This window comes from Panthera uncia, chromosome B4 (assembly GCF_023721935.1).
Source record: "Panthera uncia isolate 11264 chromosome B4, Puncia_PCG_1.0, whole genome shotgun sequence".
Taxonomy (NCBI): Eukaryota; Metazoa; Chordata; class Mammalia; order Carnivora; family Felidae; genus Panthera; species Panthera uncia.
This window is the reverse complement of record NC_064809.1, coordinates 128,788,030-128,809,910: the sequence shown is the minus strand read 5'-3', so window position 1 is coordinate 128,809,910 and position 21,881 is coordinate 128,788,030. Positions and strand designations below refer to the sequence as shown.

The following is a 21,881-nucleotide window of genomic DNA, read 5'->3' as shown; positions in this document are numbered from 1 at the left end:
GTGCCCGTCAAGGGTAGCCATTGATAGGAGCCTAAGGGTCGTTTTAGTTCCAAATCTGCCTCATGAGCTAGCCGTGTAGGATCCTGGGCAAGTTAAATTTCCCTGTGTGCAAAATCTCTTCCTGTCTACCAGGGTGAATGCTAACTAGGTGTTCAAACATATTTTGGAGCTCAGTAATGCCTCCCAGAGGCTCACTGACCCTAGAGTGTGTATCAATCAGGATTTTGGGTCCAGGTATGGGTTTGTTCTAACCTCCTCCTCACACACACACCCCTCCTCCAGGCTCATCAGCAAATCCCCGGCCCTGTTGGCATTTATCTTAAAGATTGGGGAACCGGCTCAGATCTTAAGAAACAGATGTGACATGTTGGTGTCCTGAGTCCTAGCAAGCAGTTTACCATAGGGGGTCAAAACAGGGAATCCGATAAACCTGGACTCAAGATAACAACCCAACTGTTGACCAGCTGAGTGACCTTAGACAAGTCTCAGCTTCTCTCTTAGCCTCGGTTTTTTTTGTTTGTTTGTTTTTTGGTTTTTTTCCCATCTATAAAATAGGATAACAACACCTGCCTTCTAGGGCTGTTATGCAGAATACAGGCACAACAGCCCTAAAGGCTTACCGTAGTGCCTGGCAGGTAACAAGTGCTTGAATGTTACCTGTCAATACACCGTTTCCCAGCAGGAAGAGCTTCCAGAATGGACTGGGCAGCACTTGCCCGGTAGAGCTCATATCCCCAAATGTATTTATATGCCTATAGGCAGAGAATAATAGCTCACATTTCATAGCACTTTATTATTCATAGAACACTTTCCCATGTGTCACCTCTTTGCTCAGTAGACAGTGGAATGCAGCGGAAGGAGCCTGGGCTGGGGACACATAGCCCCAGATTTGAGTCCCAACTCAGCAAGCCGCCGGCCTTAAGGTCTCGTGTGCACAGTTTAACCTCTGAGCTCAGTGTCTTGATCAGCTCCTTCCTCAAATAGGGATAATCATACAAAACCAATAGAGTTGTGACCAGGATTCTGTGGTAGATGGCTGGCTCTAAATAGGTAATAACTATCGTAATTATTATTAACATCATCTAAGGTAGGAATGATTATCCCTATTTTACAGAGAAGAAAATGGAGACGTAGACAATGACTTATCTTGACTTGAGATCCCAAACTTGTGAGATGCTAATGGATCCAGAAGGGGTAGAGAGGGAGGGGGAGGCACAGAAGTGGGGGAGGCACAGAGGATTTTTCAACGTACACACATGATATAGAGGATGAGCCCTTGGGACGGAAAGGAAAGGAAAGTTGGAATCCCTTCCTCTTGGCCACTGTGACAATAGAGTAAGAATTGTATTTATGTGTTTATTTTTCGCTGAAGCGTAGCTGGCTTACAATACTGTAATAGTTTCGTGTGTGCAACACAGTGACTTGACAATTCTATACATTATGAAGCACCTCCCACAATAAGTGTAGTTACCATCTGTCACCATACAGAGTGGGAATTTTAGATGGCAGTCCCAAGAAAGCATTTCCTATCGCTTCTCGGCCTTTTGGCTAAGATCAAGTGAAGAAAGCATTTCCTAGCTTTCCATCAGCGGGAGGAGAGAAGGGCTTTATTGGGGAGGATAGCCTCTTGCCTTCCAAAGTAGGCCATGGTCAAAGAGCAGGAGTCATTTCCTGCTCAGATTCCAGTGGTCTGTTCCAGAAGCAGGTCATTTTCCCCACTCTGCCTTCTCACCACCCCGCCCTCCCGGCCCGGCCATCCCGCTGATCAGGCTCAGAGTCCATAATACCAACTGGCAGTGTGGCAGTTTCCTTGACGGCTGAAGCCACTGAGTCCATCCTGACATACGCCGAGGTCATCGAACTGACCCTGATCAACATGAAGAAGCGGAAGGAAAACCTTCGCGAGCTGAACTGGCTCCACTGGAATGAATGGAGTTATTTTCATGAATACCTAAAGGCACTACAAGAAAACTTCCTCAGGTATTTAAGGGCTTTAGGGCAGGGGCATTGTTTGAGCACCTGTCTGTTGTCACACGTGGCCGGTTTTAATTGGAGGCCTAGCCCTGGGACTATCTTTTTTTTAAGTTTATTTATTTTGAGAGAGAGAGAGAGGGAGTGGGGAGGTGGGACAGAAAGGGAGAGAGAGAGAATCCCAAGCAGGAGCAGGCTGCGAGCTGTCAGTGCAGAGCCCAACGCAAGGCTTGATCCCACGAACTGTGAGATTATGACCTGAGCCGGAATCTAGAGTCGGATGCTTAACCGACTGAGCCACCAGGTGCCCCTAGCCCTGGGACTCTCTTAAGCACATTCAGCTTTCTTGTGGTTAGAATGTAAACCCCAGAAAAACAGAGACCGGATCTTGCCTTGAAAGTTATTTTTTTCTTAAACTACAACATCATTTATGTTCAGTGAGAAGAAACAAACAGACCTGGAAAAGCACCTGGCCAACATTTTTCTAGAAAAAGACCTAGTCTTTTCTCCTGGGTCCATAGAGGTGTATCTCTAAACAATCTAGTTTACAATCTAAACAATCTGTCAACCTAGTTTTTAGACTTTTTTTCCTGCTTAGCAGTGCATTATGGATATTTTCCTGTGCCTCCAGCCATTTGCAATATTTTTAATTTATTTAGAAAATGTTCAGACCTTCCAGAAATGTTAAAAGAACAGTGCAGTGAACATTGTATGCCCTCACTGTGTTCACCAGTTTTTCACATTTTGCCACATTTTCTTTCTCTCTCTAGTAATTAGGTCAAATTCATTTCCCCAGTGGTGCCCAGAATATCCTTTTTGGTCCTACTTTGACTGCTTCCCAGTCAAAGATTGGGAATTATAATTTTTGTGATATCACTTTGGTGTCTTTTAATCTATACCGGTGCTCTTCCTCCATCTTTGTTATGATTCCCTGAATCAATTATTACATTATTAGTTTCTTATGACATAGATTTTTTTGAAAGACTCAAGCCACATTCTGGATTTCTCTGATTATTCCTTCAGGGTATCATTTATTCCAATATATCCTATATTTCTTTAAAAATTTTTTTTCATGTTTATTTTATTTTTGAGAGAGAGAGAGAGAGAGAGAGAGAGAGAGAGAGCCTGAGTGGGGGAAGGGCGGAGAGAGAGGGAGACACAGAATCAGAAGCAGGCTCCAGGCTCTGAGCTGTCAGCCCAGAGCCCGACGTGGGGCTCGAACTCAGAAATGGCGAGATGGTGACCTAGGCTGAAGTCAGATGCTTAACCCACCCAGGCGCCCCTATCCTATATTTCTTGTAGATGGGACTTCGGGGCTATCCTAGGTGCTTGATAGGATTCAGATAAGATCTTTTTGCCAAGAACACCTCATAGACAATGTTGTGAGTACACACTGCACAACACCGGGAGACACTCGGTGTCAGGTCAGCCAGACCCGTGGTCTCTGCCAGGCCTCTCCACCGTAGACTCCATTTTTGTGTCGTTAGTCTGTAATAAGCGACGTGATTCCTTGAGACTGGATGAATAGGTTCTCCCCACATCTTCGCCCAGTGGTTTTAGCATCCCTGGATGGTCTTTGCCCGAATCAGTTCTTATATTTGGGTTTGCAAAAGGGCCATCTTCCGCCTCCACCATCCCCTCCCCATTTAATAGCTGGCACTTCTCTGTAAAGAAGAGATCACCTTCTTTCGCTCCTTGTGTCTCTCCCTCTAGTGTCTTCTTCGCCCACTCCCGTAACTCTTTCACAGGGACATCCTGGCCACAAAGGAAGCTTAGGAAACATCTGGCAAAGAGAAATTAGATGTCCATGACTGGACCAGAGCAGGACCTGCTGGGCACTTCATTACCCAAAATAACACTGGATTCAGGGAGCAAGGGAGAGAAAGAGAGAATGGCTGTTGGCTAGGCAGCTATCTGTATCTGCCATAATAGGAGAGAAAGACAACTATGAACACATAGGTAACTACTTCAGATACCAAGTGATATAGTGGCGTTAGTTTCAAAACATGATCCACGCACACTCACAAAAAACCCGGTAAACACCAGAACCACAAAAATGCAGTTCAGCCTAAATGTTCACCAAAAGGTGATTGGTTAACAAGCTGTCATATGTGCATATCTGCAGCCAGGAAAAATGGCACTGTGAATTTAATGCTCTTATTTCATAAGGAAGGATGGTCACAACATATTATTGAGACCAAAAAAAAAAAAAAAATCAGGATGTGGGGTGCCTGGGTGGCTCAGTCAGTTGAACGTCTGACTCTTGATTTCAGCTCAGATCATGATCCCAGGGTCATGGGATCAAGCCCCGTGTCAGGCTCAGCACTAAGCATGGAGTCTGCTTAAGATTGTCTGTCTGTCTCTCTTTCTCAAAAAAAAAAAAAAAAGATAGTTAAAAAAAATCAGCCTGTAAAATAGTGTGTGTGATAGACACAGTTATTTATCCCCATTTTACAGAAGTCGAGGTCAAGGACAGAACCTTAGAGGGCCATCACATATATGGGGAGGACAAAATATGGGGCAGAGGAGGAGTGGCCAGAAGGAAAGGAGAGCCTGTAGGCCATGATGCACCAACCATGAGGCCAAGGCAAGAAAGGGTTAAGGGAAGCAGTGATCAGCAGTGGGCGTGCCAGCTGGAGAAGCCTGGGGCTGAGACAAGTTTGGTGATTAGGTAGAGGGTGGTCTTAGCAGGGCTGAAGCCGGACACCACAGTCTGGGACCTTAGGGGCAAGGTGTGGACCCCCAGGGGTGAAGGAGACCACTAAGAAGCAGAAGGAACAAAATTCTGTACCAAAAAGGGCAAGGTTGGATGGTGAGTAACAGGGCTGTTTAAATGTAAAGTGGTTCCGACTTCAGCCAGGTCGCGATCTCGCGGTCCGTGAGTTTGAGCCCCGCGTCAGGCTCTGGGCTGATGGCTCGGAGCCCGGAGCCTGTTTCCGATTCTGTGTCTCCCTCTCTCTCTGCCCCTCCCCCGTTCATGCTCTGTCTCTCTCTGTCCCAAAAATAAATAAAAAACGTTGAAAAAAAAATTTAAATGTAAAGTGGAAGATACAAGCCTGTGTGAAGGGGGAGAGATGGGAGTTGCAGGTGAGGGAGGAGAGGGTCAGGATGGGGAAGCGAGGGGACCTGGAAACGCTCTCCAGGACTCTCCTTGCTTCTGCCTTCGTTACCTTAGTTCCATATGCTTTGTTTCTTCTATACTTTGTTTCTTCTTTACTCATCTTCCCAACAGATTTTCAGCCACTTCTACGCACCAGGTGTTATGTCCTGTTTAGAACATACATGTCTGTCTCTCCCAATACTTGCAACAATCCTTGAAGGTGGGATCCTTGGAATGACAGCGGCTAGGGTCGGGATGGAAGGGTTTTTATTTGCTGGCTCTGCGATGTCGGGCCGGTCACATGTATTCAGTTTCTTTGTTGGTTAAATGAAGATGGTATTTCCTACTTTGGAGAGTGGCACCGATCAAGTAAAATAAGGCACATAAAGCCTGTTTACAGGGCCAAGCCCACAGTAGGTAATTGGACCGCTTAGAATAAGGCTTAGCTTCGAGTGACAAAAGAACTCAAAATAGTGGCTAAAACAAGATACAAATTTATTTCTGCTGTTTAAAAGGAGTCCAGTAGATATGGCAGGTTGCAGTGTCAGGGACCCAAGTCCCTTTTGCCTTATTTCTCCATAATCCTTCGCCCATGATTCAGCTTCATAGTCTAAGATAGCTGCTCAAGCTCCAACCAACAGGTCCACGTTCCAGCCAGTAAAAAGGAAGCTAAGTCCGAAGAAATGCATTCCTCCTGTGAGTCCCATGCAAACCTTCCATTTTTCATTCCATTTTTCATTCCATTGACCAGAAAGAGTCACACCTAGCTGTGGCATTAGCAAGGCGAAAATAATTTAGGGCTCATACTACATTTATTGAACATTACATCTACAGTGTATTTATTTCAGCGATATATAAGGACATCCTTGTCTAATAAAGGCATCCTTATCAGGTGAATTATAGTGTAGATATTTTAAGACAGGAGAAGCTTTGTAATTGTGTGTGAGCAATCTCATTGCTAAATATACCCACTTTTTGTTGGAGAAGGCATTTAATGAAGTGATTCTAAAAATTTTGTCTACAGAGGAAAATGGTGGCCTCAAAACACATCTGTGCTGTCAGACATCAGGGCAGGGCTACCCTTGGGGAAGTAGGGTCTGACTGAGCAGGATATGGTTGTGGGGGCCTCTGGGGAGCAGGCAGTGGTCTGTTTCTTGACCTGGGTGCTGGTTGTGGGTGGGCTCAGTACACAAAAACTCCTTGAGCTGCACATTTAGAGTCTATGGACTCTTTGGTATCTATGTTCTAAAGGAACATATTAAGGAATTCCTTTTCCTGGTGTGTTCCTTTCCCTTGAAATACTACAGTGGCTTTGCAGTTGTTACCTTAGTTTTTAAAAGACTCCCATCTGAAAGAGATCCATAATGAAGCGTTGATGGATGCAACTACACGGTGTCTGGGATTTGCTTCAAGATAACCCATTTGGGGGCCTTCTGGGTGGCTCAGTCAGTTAAGAATCTGACTCTTGATGTCGGCTCAGGTCATGATCTCGCGGTTGTGAGACCGAGCCCCGTGTTGGGCTCTGTGCTGACAGCACGGAGCCTGCTTGGGATTCTCTCTCTCTCTCTCTCTCTTGCTTTCTCTGTCTCTCTGCCCCTCCCCAGCTCACGTGCACATGCGTGCGCTCTCTCTCTCTCTCTCTCTCAAAATACATAAACATTTTAAAAAATAATAAAAATAAATAAAATAACCCATTTGGGGTGGGAATGGGGAATGCAAAGGGAGTAATAAATGAATCAAGATTAACCTGTTGGTAACTACTGAAGTTAGTCTAATGGATAAATGGTGTTAATTATGCAATTTTCTTTACTTTTATATATTTTTTTTTGAGTTTTTTTTTTTTTTTTTTTTTTTTTTAATGGTAGCCATAACAAAAAACCTAAGGGTGACCCATGCCCTTTGGAGTATTACTTGCAGGTGGGCTAGGACTCCTCTGGGACCTCAGTTACCACTTACAGAGCATGTCAGTTAGGAGAACTGTTTTTGAAGTCGGACAGACCAAAGCTCTGTCTCTCTCTCTGCATGAATTAGGTCCATCACGTAGCCTGTGTGAGGCTTGGATACCATCTGTAAAACAGGGACACTGATTGTTCTCACAGGACAGTTGTAGGTGAACGGCGTTCCGTTGTAGATATCTAGCTCTGCGCCTGGCTCAGAGGAAGGGCTCAGTAAATGAAGGCTGTCAGAGATCGTACCTGCAAGCCCACATCACGCAGAACAGGACTCGGAGTTGAAAGTTTGTAGTGGGGGGAGACCCGGAGCAGCCCCCCTTAGAAAAAGCAATCCAGGAGTCCCTGCTGTAGGTGGAGGAAGAGCCTAGTCTGCCGGTGCCGGTGGAGTGTGTGGACCGAGGGGGCCGGGTCACTGGCTGCCGGAGAACTTCGTTTACATGTGAGTGCAGAGCCCCGATCCTCACGCTTGTCCGGGGGCAGAGCACCCACCATTCGGAATGCTCTTTGCAGAACCCCGTGAAAGGTTTCAACATATGATTCTGTCCCACAAACTAAAGATGCTTTTCCAGTGGAAACTACGGGCCTAAGGCATGCGTAGGCTTCAACAGCTCAAGAAATAACAGTATAGAAAATATTACCGAGGAATTACATCAACGCCTTTCCGTCAGAAAACGTGATCGTAACAAGGACACGTGCAATTTGCTGTCCCTCGCCTCTTCGTTGTACGCAGAAGCAGGCTCCCCAGGGTTAAGAAAAGTTGTGGCGGAAGATCCCCAACGTAAGAATGTTGTTGCAGCAGAATTTCTTCCTTTGACGTGGGAAAAGATGCCCATTGTTGGGATAACCATTGGTTTTGATACAGGCAGGCTGAGTCCGAGGACCCAGGGAAGGTCCCCCAGGACCAGCCGAAGGGGTCCTTGACTTCGCGCAGGATAGAAATCAAATGCAAGCCAGAGAAAGTGAAAAGACTTTATTGAATAGTGTCAATGACAGGTAGAGAATAGCAGATGGATTGTCTGGGAGACTTGGAAAGGAAAGGAGAATGAGTCTCATCACTGCTTGGGGTTAGGGGCTTATGTTGGAAAGGGGTCTAAGGTACGTACATATTTCTTCAGGAGTCCAGGGTGGCGTCCGATCAGAGGTGTCAGAACAACAGGTTCCATAAATTCCCGACAGTAGAGATATTGATGCCAGTGTCAGCCTGGAATGTGTTTGGGATCCGGCTCCTCTTAGACATTATCGGGTGTCTGGGGGCCAAGGACAAAACTCAGACAAGAATTAACTTTCTTACTTCCCCCTAGAAGTGGGAACACAACTTCTTTGGCTCATGCAGAAATGAGACCTAGCAGAAAAACAGCAGAGACAGACCCTTTCTAAAATGGAGGCCCTTCAGCCTCCCTACCTCAGTTTAGGCCAAGTTCAATGCTGGTTTTTAAAAATTTTTTTTTTTTTAACGTTTATTTATTTTTGAGACAGAGAGAGACAGAGCATGAATGGGGGAGGGGCAGAGAGAGAGGGAGACACAGAATCGGAAGCAGGCTCCAGGCTCTGAGCCATCAGCCCAGAGCCCGACGCGGGGCTCGAACTCACGGACCGCGAGATCGTGACCTGAGCTGAAGTCGGACGCTTAACCGACTGAGCCACCCAGGCGCCCCACAATGCTGGTTTTTTAATACGAGTCCTTCTGCATCTATCCTGCGTCAGCAGAGAAGTATCTGACAGCATCTTAATTCGCACGGATACATTTCTATTGCTATTTTGTCTACCTTGAGTGCCCATACCTGCTTCTTCATCAAGTAAATGTCCACTCACATTTCAAAAGTCAGCTGGTTTGTCATCCAATTCATCATTCCAAAAGTGTGCCACACACTTATCTGACACACTCCGCCGAAAACCTTCTTCTGTAAGAACACCAGGAGGAGTAGCCGGTATTTACTGGGCACTTCCTTTATTTATTACGTACCAGACACTATGCTAAGCACTTGACCTGTATAGCAACTCAATCAATCCTCACCACAACCCCACTTCCTATTATCACCGTGTTGAGATGGGTCCCCTGGACTGGAGAGCTTAAGTAATCTGCCCAAAATCACACAGCAAGTGGGAGCGCCCCAACCTGAATTCAGCTTGCCCTCAAAACTCAGCTTTCTTTCAGATCATTGGTTTCTTCACCTGTCCTCCTAATTTGAGTGTGTGTTCCTTGAGTTTAGGAACCACATCTTCTCTAGGTCTCCAAGGGCTGATATGACCCCTACAGCACACAGCAGGGGCTCATGACCGAGTTGTTGGTATGGAGTCAGCTCTCCACTTTAGTCAGCTGCTCTTAAATGAGTACATTTGTAAATACTTGTCTCTCTTTACGTATGAAAATAGGAGTGAAAAGATCATGTGGACTCTTGAGGTTTTTTTTCATTATGTGCCATTGTGATTTCCCCCACAGTGAGGTGAAGAATATCGATCAGAGAGCATTGGATCAAAAGAAGGCAAATCGCATGTTCATCCAACCTTCAACCTTCATTGAAGAGTCCCCCAACAAGAAATTTAGAGGAAGCCATGAGAGGGAGATGGCGTTTATTTCAAGGTTTGTTCTGTTTTTCTTTCTTTTTTTTTTTTTTTTTTTTTTTGGATGTTTATTTATTTTTGAGAGAGAGAGAGAGAGGCAGAGAGAGAGGGAGACACAGAATCCGAAGCAGGCTCCTGGTTCCAAGCCATCAGCACAGAGCCTGATGCGGGGCTTGGACTCATGAACGGTAAGATATGACCTGAGCTGAAGTCAGATGCTTAACAGACTGAGCCACCCAGCTGCCTCTTTCTTTCTTTCTTTCTTTCTTTCTTTCTTTCTTTCTTTCTCCTTCTTTCTTTCTCTCTCTCTCTTTCTTTCCTTCCTTCCTTCCTTCCTTCTTTCTTTCTTTTTCTTTTTCTTTTTTGTTTTGTTCTAATGTTTATTTATTTTTGAGACACAGAGAGAGAGCTCATGCGTGCAAGTGGGGGAGGGGCAGAGAGAGGGAGGCAGAGGATCAGAACCAGGCTCTGCGCTGACAGCAGAGAGCCCGATCTGGGGCTCTGACCCGAGAACCATGAGATCATGACCTGAGCCGAAGTAGGACCGTGTGACCGACTAAGCCACCCAGGTACCCCTCAAGGTTTGTTCTAACAAAGACCGTGGAAAAGTGGAAATGTGACCACTGTCAGAATTCTTAATGATGTGGAAATGTTGGGGTTCAGAGCCGACGGCCAAGAAAGAATTTTTGAGACATCTTTGGTGCAAAAAGGTGGTTTTACTAAAGCAGGGGGACAGGACCAGTGGGCAGAAAGAGCAGCACTGGGGTCCTCAGGGGTGACTGATCATATACTTGGAAGTGAGGTAAAGACTAGGGGACTTTTCCAAAAGGTTTTTCATATGCTAAGGAAGACTCACATCCAGGAAGCTTAGCTATCGTCAAGCTAAAGTTGTTTTTCCTGCTAGCAGGGACATTAAGACTGTTGGAAGTTCCTGGAGGAACATCACACTCTGCCTGTCTCAAGGACCTGTCAATGGGCTGCGGGTTATAAGGAAATTTAATTTTATCTACATTTCTTCCTGCCTTTGTTCCCCACATCACTAATACGTGGAAAAGAGCACATGAAGGTTTACTCACTTTTATGTGTTATTCACCCAACTCTCATTTTCATTACAATTCATGGTAGTAGCGGTGAGGTTTGGGAGTGAAGGGGGGGGGTATGTTTGTGGGGTTTAGAGCTGACAGCCAAGAAAGAACTCTTGAAGACATCTTTGGTGCAAAAATGTGGTTTTAGCAAAGCACAGGGACAGGACCTGGGGGCAGAATAGCTGCGCAAGTGTGGGGTTGACTATTTTATGAAGTAGGGGGAGAGAGAGTCCAGAGGTAGTTTCCAAAGAGACTTTCATATGCTAAAGACTCACAGATTCCTGGGGCGCCTGGGTGGCTCAGTCGGTTGAGCGTCACACTTCGGCTCAGGTCATGATCTCGCAGTCCGAGCCCCACGTCGGGCTCTGTGCTGACAGCTCAGAGCCTGGAGCCTGTTTCAGATTCTGTGTCTCCCTCTCTCTGACCCTCCCCCATTCATGCTCTGTCTCCCTCTGTCTCAAAAATAAATAAACATTAAAAAAAATAATTAAAGACTCACAGATTCCTGGAAGCCTAGCTATTATTAAGCTAAGGTTGTTTTCCCCTCTGGCAAAACATTAACATTAAGACAGTAGGGGGTTCCTGGAGGAATGCTATTATACTCTGTATTTGCCTCAAGTATCTGCCAATGGGCTGCAGGTTATAAAGAAATCCAGTGTTACCTGCCATTTCCTTCTTGCCTTTGGTCCCCAGATCCCTATGGAGGGGTGATGTTGGGGCTCCAGGAAACTGAGTCCTAGGTTTCTAGAGATGAGGCTATTGATAAGATTGCCTTTTGCTTCTAATTTAGTAAGATATTTGTCAACTGATAGATATTCTATCGTTTGTTTTCTGTCCTTTTTCCTTTCCTGTGTTTGGGTAGCGGGGAGTGTCCAAGGACTATCATACATATCCCCCCTGGGAGGAGAGGTTTGTGCTAGCTTGTGCTTGGCCCTCCGCTTGCCTTAGGCTCCCTCATCAGTAGTAAGAGTTACCAGTGATTTTGTACCTCCTCTGTGCCAAGCATTTGTACTTTATGAACTGTACATCAGTTCAAACCAGCTCGAGTGGGGGAAAGTCCAGTGGCTTCAATAACTGGGAAGGCCACAGACAGGCCGGCTGCAGGCATGTTGGACCTAAGGGCTCAATGACATTTTAGGTTCTCTCTCTCTCTCTTTTTCCCTCCCACCCCCTTTCCCTCTTTGTGCTGGCTTGTTTTCCAAGCTGCCTTTGCCTACAGAAAAAGGGGGCCACAGACAGCCCCAAGTCTATGTTCTTACTGTCTATGACCTCAGAGGAAGAGGGACATTCTTTCCCAGCCTCTATAAACCAAGCTTCATAAAAGTCTGATGGCTCTGCTTGGGTAATGGCCCTACCGATCTGTGTATAACACAGTATTTAAGTATTCTTGAACACTGTGTTCAAGAAACAGTGCTATTTGATTAGCCAGGCCTGAGTGTCCCTGTGGCCCGAGAGAGCAGGGCACAGTCAGTGACATAAGTTGAATGGGTGAGATGCCATCAGACAAAGACAACATGCCTACTTTATATCTCATCAAACCCTATTAGATATCATCACTGATGGGGTTTGGGGATGATGGTGGGGTTCAGAGCTGATGGCCAAGAAAGAATTCTTAAAGATGTCTTTGGTGCAAAAAGGTGATTTTGTTAAAGCACGGGGACAGGACCCTTGGGCAGAAAGAGCTGCACTGGGGTCGTACCCGAGTAACTAACTGTATACCTTCAGGTTGGGAGGGCGTTATGGATAGAGTAAGTCTCTAAGATATTTTGGAAGCAAGGTTTCCAGGACCTTGAGGGGCTAGCTGTGTCAGGCAAATGCCATTTGTTACGGTTTAGTAAAACCTCGGTCATGAGACCCTTCAGATGTATACCAGGGGGTCATACGCTTGGAGTAGGATTGCCAGCATATATCTTGGGGGAGTTGAGATAAAGGAAGTTTCGAAAGGAATTTTTATATGTTAAGGTAGACTTACGGGATCCTGGAGGTTGGGATAATGTTAAGCCAAGATTCCCTTTCGTCCCTAGCAAAATGTCATCATCGAGGCAGCTGAGCTCCTAGAGGGAGGTCACTCTGCCCGTTTCAAGGACTTGTCAGTGGGCTGTAGGCAGTAGGGAGTTTAATTCTTTTTGCCGGGGCGCCTGGGTGGCGCAGTCGGTTAAGCGTCCGACTTCAGCCAGGTCACGATCTCGCGGTCCGTGGGTTCGAGCCCCGCGTCAGGCTCTGGGCTGATGGCTCGGAGCCTGGAGCCTGTTTCCGATTCTGTGTCTCCCTCTCTCTCTGCCCCTCCCCCGTTCATGCTTTGTCTCTCTCTGTCCCAAAAATAAATTTTAAAAAATAATAAATAAATAAAAAAAAAAACGTTAATTCTTTTTGCCTTTGTTTCTCACGTCACCATGACAAGTACTTAAACCCCCTTACATCTATTTTTTTTAATCTTTTAATTATTTTTGAGAGAGAGAACATGAGCGGTGGAGGAACAGAGAGAGAAGAAGAGACAGAATCTGCAGCAAGCTGCAGGCTCTGAGCTGTCAGCACAGAGCCCGAAGTGGGGCTCGAACCCACAAACCGCGGGATCATGACCTGAGCCGAAGTCAGAACTTCACCGACGGAGCCACCCAGGCGTGCCCCAAACCCCCTTACATCTCGATGAGGGTGATATTAGGGCTCCAGGAAACGGAGTCTATAGGTTTCTGGAGATTAGGCTTGGATAAGATTGCCTTTTTCTTGCAGTTGACTGTTATCGGTAGACTGAAGGAGACTCCTGTCCTGCATGACTGTGACCTCTATCAGTCAGCCATCTTGCTTCTTTCCTTTTCCCCTGTTCTTGGGCAACCAGAAGTGTCCGAGGAATATCACACATTCCCACCTGGCAGGGGTGGGGGGTTGCTGTTAGTCTGTACTTTGCCCTCGGCTCCCCCCACCCCCCCATCAATCACTTCCATTTTACTGAATGGAAAACTGAGGCACTGACAAGCCAAGTAAACACTGACTGAAGGCCTACTGTGCCAGGTCCTAAAGATACAAAGAAACAAATACAGGCAAACCTTGTTTTGTTGCTCTGTGCTTTGTGGCACTTTGCAGACGCTGCATTTTTTTTTTTTTTTTTTTTTTTATTTTTTTTTTTTTTACAATTTGAAGGTTTGTGGCCCCCGTACATGGAACAAGCCTATTAGCGCCATTTTTCCCAACAGCATTTGCTCACTTCCTATCTCTTTTTGGTAATTCCTGCAGTATTTCAAACTTTTTAATTATATTTGAATTACTGCAATCTCACGATAAGACTTTTTTTTTTATTTTATTTTTTTAACGTTTTATTTATTTTTGAGACAGGGAGAGACAGAGCACGAACAGGGGAGGGTCAGAGAGAGGGAGACACAGAATCCGAAACAGGCTCCAGGCTCTGAGCTGTCAGCACAGAGCCCGACGCGGGGCTCGAACTCACGGACTCACGGTAAGACTTTAATGGACGAGCAATTAATTGGTTGTAGGGATGAGCATCCGCTCCTGGTGAAGACACTATGAAGATTGTTGAAATGACACCAAAGGATTTAGAGCATTCCGTGAACTTAGTTGATAAAGGGCTCCGGTTTTGAAAGAAGTTCTATGGGCAAAATGCTATGAAACAGCACTGCATGCTACAGAGAAATCATTTGTGAAAGGAAGAATCGATCCACGTTGCAAACTTCACCATTGTCTTATTTTAAGACATTGCCACAGGGGCGCCTGGGTGGCTCCGTCGGTTAAACATCTGACTTCAGCTCGGGTCACGATCTCAAGGTTTGTGAGTTCGAGCCCCGTGTCAGACTCTGTGCTGACAGCTCAGAGCCTGGAGCCTGCTTCGGTCTACGTCTCCCTCTCTCTCTCTCTCTCTGCCCCTCACCAACTCATGCTCTGTCTCTCTCTATCGCTCTCAAAAAATAAACATTAAAAATTTTTTTTAAAAAAAGAAAAGAAGTTGCCACAGCCACCCAGCAGCCTTCAGTAACCACCACCCTGATCAGTCAGCAGCCATCAACACGGGCGGCAAGACCCTCCACCAGCAAAAAGATTACCACCTACTGAAAGCTCAGAGGATGGTTAGCATTTTTTAGTAATAAAGTATTTTTCAGTCAGGCTAGGTACATTGTTTTCTTAGATATAATGGTATTGCACACTTAATAGACTGCAGTATAAGCTAAGTGTATTTTTTATATGCACCAGGGAAACTGAAACAATAATTTACTAGCATTATTGCAATATTCACTTTATTGCAGTAGTCTGGAACCAGACCTGCAATATCTCAGAGATATGCCTCTATTTTTAAAAATATTACTTTAAGTGCTGTGTTATAATAATTGTTACTATTACTTTATAATATCATGGAGGTCTAATTTACCATAAAATTTGCCCATTTTAAGCAGACGATTCAATTAATTTTAGTAGATTTACAGAGTTTTGCAACAACAGCTGCTACAATCCAGTGTTAGAACTTTTTCATTATCCCAGAAAGATCCTTCATGCTTGGTTGTAGTCAATCTGTTACCCTCTCCGTTTTCAATTATCTCTCTGGAAATGACATATAATATTGCCACTTTATTTCAAGAGCCAGATATTACGGTGATGTTAGTTTCAAAGGAGACTGGGAAATGTAGTTTAAAAAAAAAATCTGGACATATTACCATCTTAGACAAAAACTGACTCCGTCGCTAAAGAAAAAGGGAGAGTGGATGATGGGTTGGTAACTAACCATCTCTGTCACAGATAGATCGTGTTATACTCTCCATTTTTGAGAAGAAACCAAAGCTTAATGGGTTGAGAAATTTAGCCAAGGAAACTTTCCAATCTTTTTTTTTTTTTTTAAGTTGATTTATTTATTTTGAGAGAGAGCGAGAAAAAACACGAGTCGGGGAGGGGCAGAGAGAGGGAGACAGAGAATCCCAAGCAGGCTCTGTGCTATCCCCGCAGAGCCAGACTCAGGGCTTAATCTCCTGAACCATGAGATCATAACCTGAGCCAAGATCAAGAGTCCCACGCTCAACCAGTAGAGCCACCAAGGCACCCTGGAAGCCTTCCAGTCTTAAAGGTTACAATTTTAATTTTCCTCTTAAAGAGGAGAAGACCACAATTTTTTTTTTTCCTTTTTTAAAAAATTTATTTTAGAGCAGCACCTGGGTGGCTCCGTCATTAAGCATCTGACTTCCACTCAGGTCATGATCTTGTGGTTCATGAGTTTTGAGTCCCACATCTGGTGAACTCATGCCCCGCTTCAGATGAGCTCGAGCCCTGCTTCTCTCTCTCTCTCTCTCTCTCTCTCCCCCTCCTGGGATTCTCTCTTTCTCTCTGCCCCTCGCTTACTTGCGCTCTCTCTCTCTCTCTTTCAAAAAAAAAAAAAGTATTTTAGAGAGAGAAAGCGTATGAGCAAGAGGAAAGGGCAGAGCGAGAGAGAAAGAGAGAGAGAATCTCAAGCAGGCTCCATGCTGAGAATGGAGCCCGACACGGGGCTCAATCCCACCACCCTGGGATCGTGACCTGTGTGGAAATCAGGAGTCGGACACTCAACCAACTGAGCCACCCAGGCACCCCCAGAATTTGTTGATAATGGCAGTTTGACGTGAGACCCACCGGCTTGAACCGCGGAATCTCCCAGGATCGATAGTGACTCACTGATCTATCAGAAATGATCCCTCTGATACCCACCTTAGATTCTCGGAAATATAAAAAGCCAACTCATTTTAATTTACGAATATTGTTGCTCCCCCCGACTTTCCCATCTTCTACTTACTTCTTAATCTAGTAACTCCTAGCTGACCCTTAAAACCCAGCTCAGGTGTTACCTCCAGGAAGACTTCCCTGACTTGCCTACTCGGGGTGCCCATTGTGTGCCCTGCACTCTTCTGATCGTGCCCCACAGAACATAGCCTACTTAGTCACAGACTTGCCTGTCCGCTTGTCCATCTCCCCAGAGTGACGATTTGGGGAGCTCTCTCAAGAGAGCTTGTTTCCTTAGGGGCCAAGTTCAGTGCCTGGCACCCAGCAGGCCCTCAGTCAGCGCTCAGAAGATGGATGAGGGGACCCTGCGCCAGTCATTTGCTGTTTGCCGTTGTCACTGGTTCATTTGTCAGCTTTTTCTTTCACCATCCATCAAGATTCCAGCGCAACCTTTGAAGAAACCACACGGGGTTTTGGATCTGAGTTTTGTAAAGTCTTTTTGGTTTCCCCCCACAGGAAGGGAAAGGAGGGGAGGAAACGAGAAACAAGACAGAAGTTGAGCCTCTCTCCCTCGTAACTCTCAAGCCCTGATTAGTTCTCTTCCCTGGGACTAGGAAGCTCCTGCAGGAGCCCGGATATTTCCGCCAGGTAAGGTAAAACAAGAGGAGCAAAAGGAAACTGTAGCCAAAGACTGAGAAACAGAAACAGGGAAACACTCCACGATAGTTTTACAGTTTTTCCGAGGCTGAGTGAAAAGCAGAAGTGGTTTTTGGTTTCGTTTTTATTTTGTTTTTTTGTTTTTTTTTTTTGCTTGGCTAACCACATTTACTCACACATTTACTCTTTCGCCCATTATCTTATTTAAAATACTACAACTAACAGTGTTTTATTATACTATGATAAGGGCCACCGTTTATTAACTAAACACATTAAGCTCAACACGCTACAAACATCACCTCATTTTAACCTTCGCAGCAGCCATATGAGTAGAGGTTACCCATTGCATTTTACACGGCAGCAAGCCCAGGTTCAAAGAGGCTTCCAAAGTTCCCTGCGGTAGACGCTGAATAAATAACAGTAGCTGGCACACAGTCCCTATTTTCAAGGGGCTCACAACCTGGTGGAGAGAAGGCAGGTGTATCAACAAATTAATGCCCTAAGCTCCAGAGGTGCTTACACAAAGGGGACCCAGGAGCCTTGCAGAAACACTTTACAGAAGCGTGGTGTCCCTTGACCCACATCTGGGAAAGATAAGAAGGTGTCTGCCAGGCAGAAGGAGCGGGTGAGGCAAGAGACAGGCATTCTTGGTGGACAGAGCAGCGGAGGCAAAAGTTCAGAGGCAGGAATTAGCATGGCAGGGGATCAAGAAAGTGTGTGACATGGGGCACCTGGGTGGCTCGGTCGGTTGAGCGTCCGACTTCGGCTCAGGTCGTGATCTTGCGGTTCGTGAGTTCGAGCCCCGCATCAGGCTCTGTGCTGATGGCTCGGAGCCTGGAGCCTGTTTCGGATTCTGTGTCTCCCTCTCTCTGACCCTCCCCCGTTCATGCTCTGTCTCTCTCTGTCTCAAAAATAAATAAACGTTTAAAAAAAAAAAAAAAAAGAAAAGAAAAGAAAGTGTGTGACAGGGTTCCCGGGAAGGTGAACCCAGAGAAGATCCTTTGACAAATCAGGAAGGAATATCATCTGTGAAGCACTTTCTTTTCTTTCTTCTTTTTTGTTTAATGTTCATTTATTTTTGACAGAGAGCGAGACAGAGCATGAGCAGGGGGAGGGGCAGAGAGAGAGGGAGACACAGAATCCCAAGCAGGCTCCAGGCTCCGAGCTGTCAGCACAGAGCCTGACACGGGGCTCGAACTCACAGACCGCGAGATCACGACCTGAGCCGAAGTTGGATGCTCAACCGACTGAGCCATCCAGGCGCCCCAATTTTCTAAGTCTCAGGGACCTGCTGAAAGATATTAACAAGAGAACCACATGATCATACTTGGATCATACTTGGGTTTTAAAAGTCCTGATGGCCGATGAAGCAGTAGAAGGCGCTTTGGCTCTAAAAAGATGCGGGGTTTTGAATCTTTGCCCTGCATCCTCAAGTACCTACGTTCTCTGGGTCTGTTTCCTTGGCCGTAAGAAATGTGGATGGTTGCTACGTGGAGCAACCAAAGAGCCCGGCATAGAACCTGTCAATAATCAACAGGGTTCGTATTATTGTTTCATAAATCTCCTTACGTTCCCGCATCCGGGACGCTTTGAGCTTGGCTGCCTGAGATCCCTGGCCTAGCCCAGCCCGGAAGGACTCCCTGGTTTTCTGGGCTCTGGAAGGCCGGGTTTCACACCTCTTATGGCAGGCATAATCCTTCTCACACACCACAGGGCACTGAAACGGTGAAGCTCCAGAAAAGACAAATTCTCACCAGCGGGGTAAAGTCTCTAAGCTCCCAAAGTTTCGCATTCAGACAGGGCGTAGCCTGGGCCTGAAGATGCCTCTCTAGACCCTTCTTTCAGAGTCACTAAGGACGGGGGAGGGGGGGCAACGTCAGGCTTTCCAGAGCCTGAAGAAGAGCATGCCCCCTCTTCCTGTTACAAATACCAGAAGGGAAACTGAGGGAAGCCATCTTCACCCCGTGCTAGGCATAGTCCATGGTCCCATTCAAGTCTAGGAACAGTTCTGTGGGGTGAATTTTATTTTTCCTGTTTTTCAAAGGAGGCCGCTGAGGCTCACCAGAGTCGAGACCCAGGCCCCTCGTGGGTCCCTTTCAAACATCCATAGCTCATCGTGCTGCTCTTTTGCTTAAAATCTGCAGTTTCTCCTCAATCTCCTGAGGATCTAGGGTTCAAATTCAGTCTTAGACACAAGGCCTTCTCGAGGTAGCCCCACCCCCGCTCCCAGCCACCTCTCAAGCCACACCGTGTCCCCGCAGCTATGGCAGGAGGCTGAGCTCTTCCTGCCTGTGGGCCTTGCTGGGCACAAGCTTCTTCCCCTGTAGGAAATGCCATTCTCCCTCCCGCCCCTGACCTCTCCGTCCAGCCAGCCCTTGCTACTTCTGCAGAGTCCATGCAGACGATGTCTCCTCCTCCAGGAAGCTTTCCCTGACACACACAGAGGACGTCATGGTCAAATGCTTCTCCTCAGAGCTCTTAGACCTTTTTTAACATGAAAATTCACTGAGCCCAAAGTAGTGCAAGGAACTACAGTTGACCCTCGAACAACACGGGCTTTAGGGGCACAGTCAGAAATCTACATGTAACTTGACTCCCCCCAAATGTAACTACTAATAGCCTACTGTGGACTGGAATCCTTCCCAATAACATAAACAGTCAATTAATACGTATTTTATATGTTATATGTATTATATACTGTATTCTTAAAATGAAATAAGCCAGAGGAAAGAAAAGGCTTTGAGAAAATAATCAGAGGGGTGCCTGGGCGCCTCAGGAGGTTAAATGACTGACTCTTGATTTCAGCTCAGGTCATGATCTCGTGGTTCAAGGGTTCGAGCCTCACATCAGGCTCTGCACTGATGGCGTGGAACCTGCTTGGGATTCTCTCTCTCCCCCTCTCTCTCTGCCCCTACCCTGTTTGCTCTCTCTCAAAATAAATAAGTAAGCTTAAAAAAAAATCATCAGGAAGAGAAAATACCTCTTCAGTACTGTAAGTGTATTTATTGAAAAAAGTCTGCATATAAGTGGACTCACATACTTCAAACCTGTGTTGTTCAAAGGTCAAGTGTACATTGTTCCTTTCTGGACTGGGAGGTTTGGGGCACACCCATTTTAGAGAAAGCATCTAGCTGTTGTTTTACAGGATTACTGCTCTAGGGAGGGGGAAGAGGCTGTTTCAAGTGCAAATGGACTGGCGGGTGATCAGATGCTGACCTGCTCTAGGCCTTTTCCTGAGCTCAGAGCCCTGATTCTCCCACGTGCTGCGGGACAGGACAGCCAGAGGTCATACTGCTCTTTGCAGAACCCCGTAAACATATCACCACTCTAAATTCCGGCACCCAAAATTACAGGTCTGGCATAAAATTTAAATCTTCAGTATATCTACAAACTTTGGTAACTTCAAGTAACACATAATATGTTAAGAAATTACAACTCGATTACTAATTAATTTTTTTCTTAATTATAACTTTTACTTATTCATTTGTTTTATCACCTTGAGCAATGGCACACAATAGTATTGTGCTTGTCAGGTCCTTGCTCTGTTCTAAGCATGATCTGTGTATTCTTTAGTTCCCACAGCATTCCTGTAAAATATGGGGTGTCATTATCCTCGCTTTATAATGGAGGCAACTGAGGCTCAGAGAGGTTTAGAGACTGCTGCCCAGGCTCTTGCATTTGGTAGACAGTACAGTGATTTGAAACCAGCAGTCAAACTTTACGGCCTGAGCTACACCCTATATTTTTAAGTTTATTTATCTATTTTGAAAGAGGGAGAAAGTGGGGGAGGGACACAGAGAGACAGAGGCAGAGAATCCCAGGCAGGCTCTACACTGTCAGTGCAGAGCCTGACGTGAGGCTCAAACTCACGAACCATGAGATCATGACCTGAGCCGAAGTTAGATGCTTAACTGACTGAGCCACCCAGGCACCCCTGGCCTAACTATTTTTAAGAGAAGTCTTCTTTTCGTTTAACTTTTTTAAAAGTTTATTTATTTTGAGAGACACAGAGTGCGAGTGGTCGAGGCGCAGAGAGAGACAGAGACAGAGAATCCCAAGCAGGCTCCACCCATCAGCTCAGAGTCCGATGTGGGGCTTGAACCCGTGAAACCGTGAGATCATGACCTGAGCCAAAACCAGGAATCAGGCACTTAACGGACCGAGCCACCTAGGCACCCTTAAGAGAAGTCTGAAGTAAATTTAATATGAAGAAAGTCTTATCAATTTATTTTTTTCTTTTGATTAGAGAAATAGCCACTCATACCGGAATGTAGCAGCATGGTTTGCACCCCACTGGTTTGGGCTGTGGAATGTCTCAGGTTAGGAGGGGCTTATGAATACTATTATTTCTGACATTTTGATATTTTAGAATGTAAGAGGATGGCAACCAACTCAATTCATTTTAACGCGTATTCATTGCTCTTTCCTCTTCCTTAAATATGCTTTAGCAACTTTTTCATGTGGCTAACTCCTACCTGATCCTGAAAGGCCAGCTCAGGCATCACTACCTCCAGAAAGTCTCCCCAGACTGCACTAGTGACTGCCTGTTTTGTGTTCTGTGCTTTTCCGAGCTTGCTCCATTGAATATGACCTACTCTAGTGATGGAATTATCTGTCTCCCTCTCTGTACTATAAGTCTCACGAATTCAAGGACCTTGTCTCACTCAGCATTGAATCTTTTGTACCTGCCCCTGTGGCTGGCACGTAGTAAGGATTCAGTGAATTTTTGGTGAAGGAATTAATGATCAGCTACTGTGTGTTTAGCATTCTGCTTCAGTCAATTGCTTATACAAAAAATTGATTTCATTTTAGGACTTGGCCTCGCTATACCCATAAAGTTGGAAATAAATCCTCTCAAAAGATCAT

The 21,881-nt window shown here is 45.7% G+C and overlaps 1 protein-coding gene across 1 annotated transcript in view; it reads left to right on the top strand.

Moving 5' to 3' along the window:
• Positions 1-21,881, top strand: part of FAM227A (family with sequence similarity 227 member A) — a 74,586-nt gene that overhangs the window by 51,260 nt on the left and 1,445 nt on the right. Inside the window, exons 15-16 of the mRNA XM_049626379.1 lie at positions 1,828-1,980; positions 9,464-9,604. Coding sequence (XP_049482336.1) covers positions 1,828-1,980; positions 9,464-9,604 — 294 coding nt within the window. The remainder of the gene's footprint in view (positions 1-1,827; positions 1,981-9,463; positions 9,605-21,881) is intronic.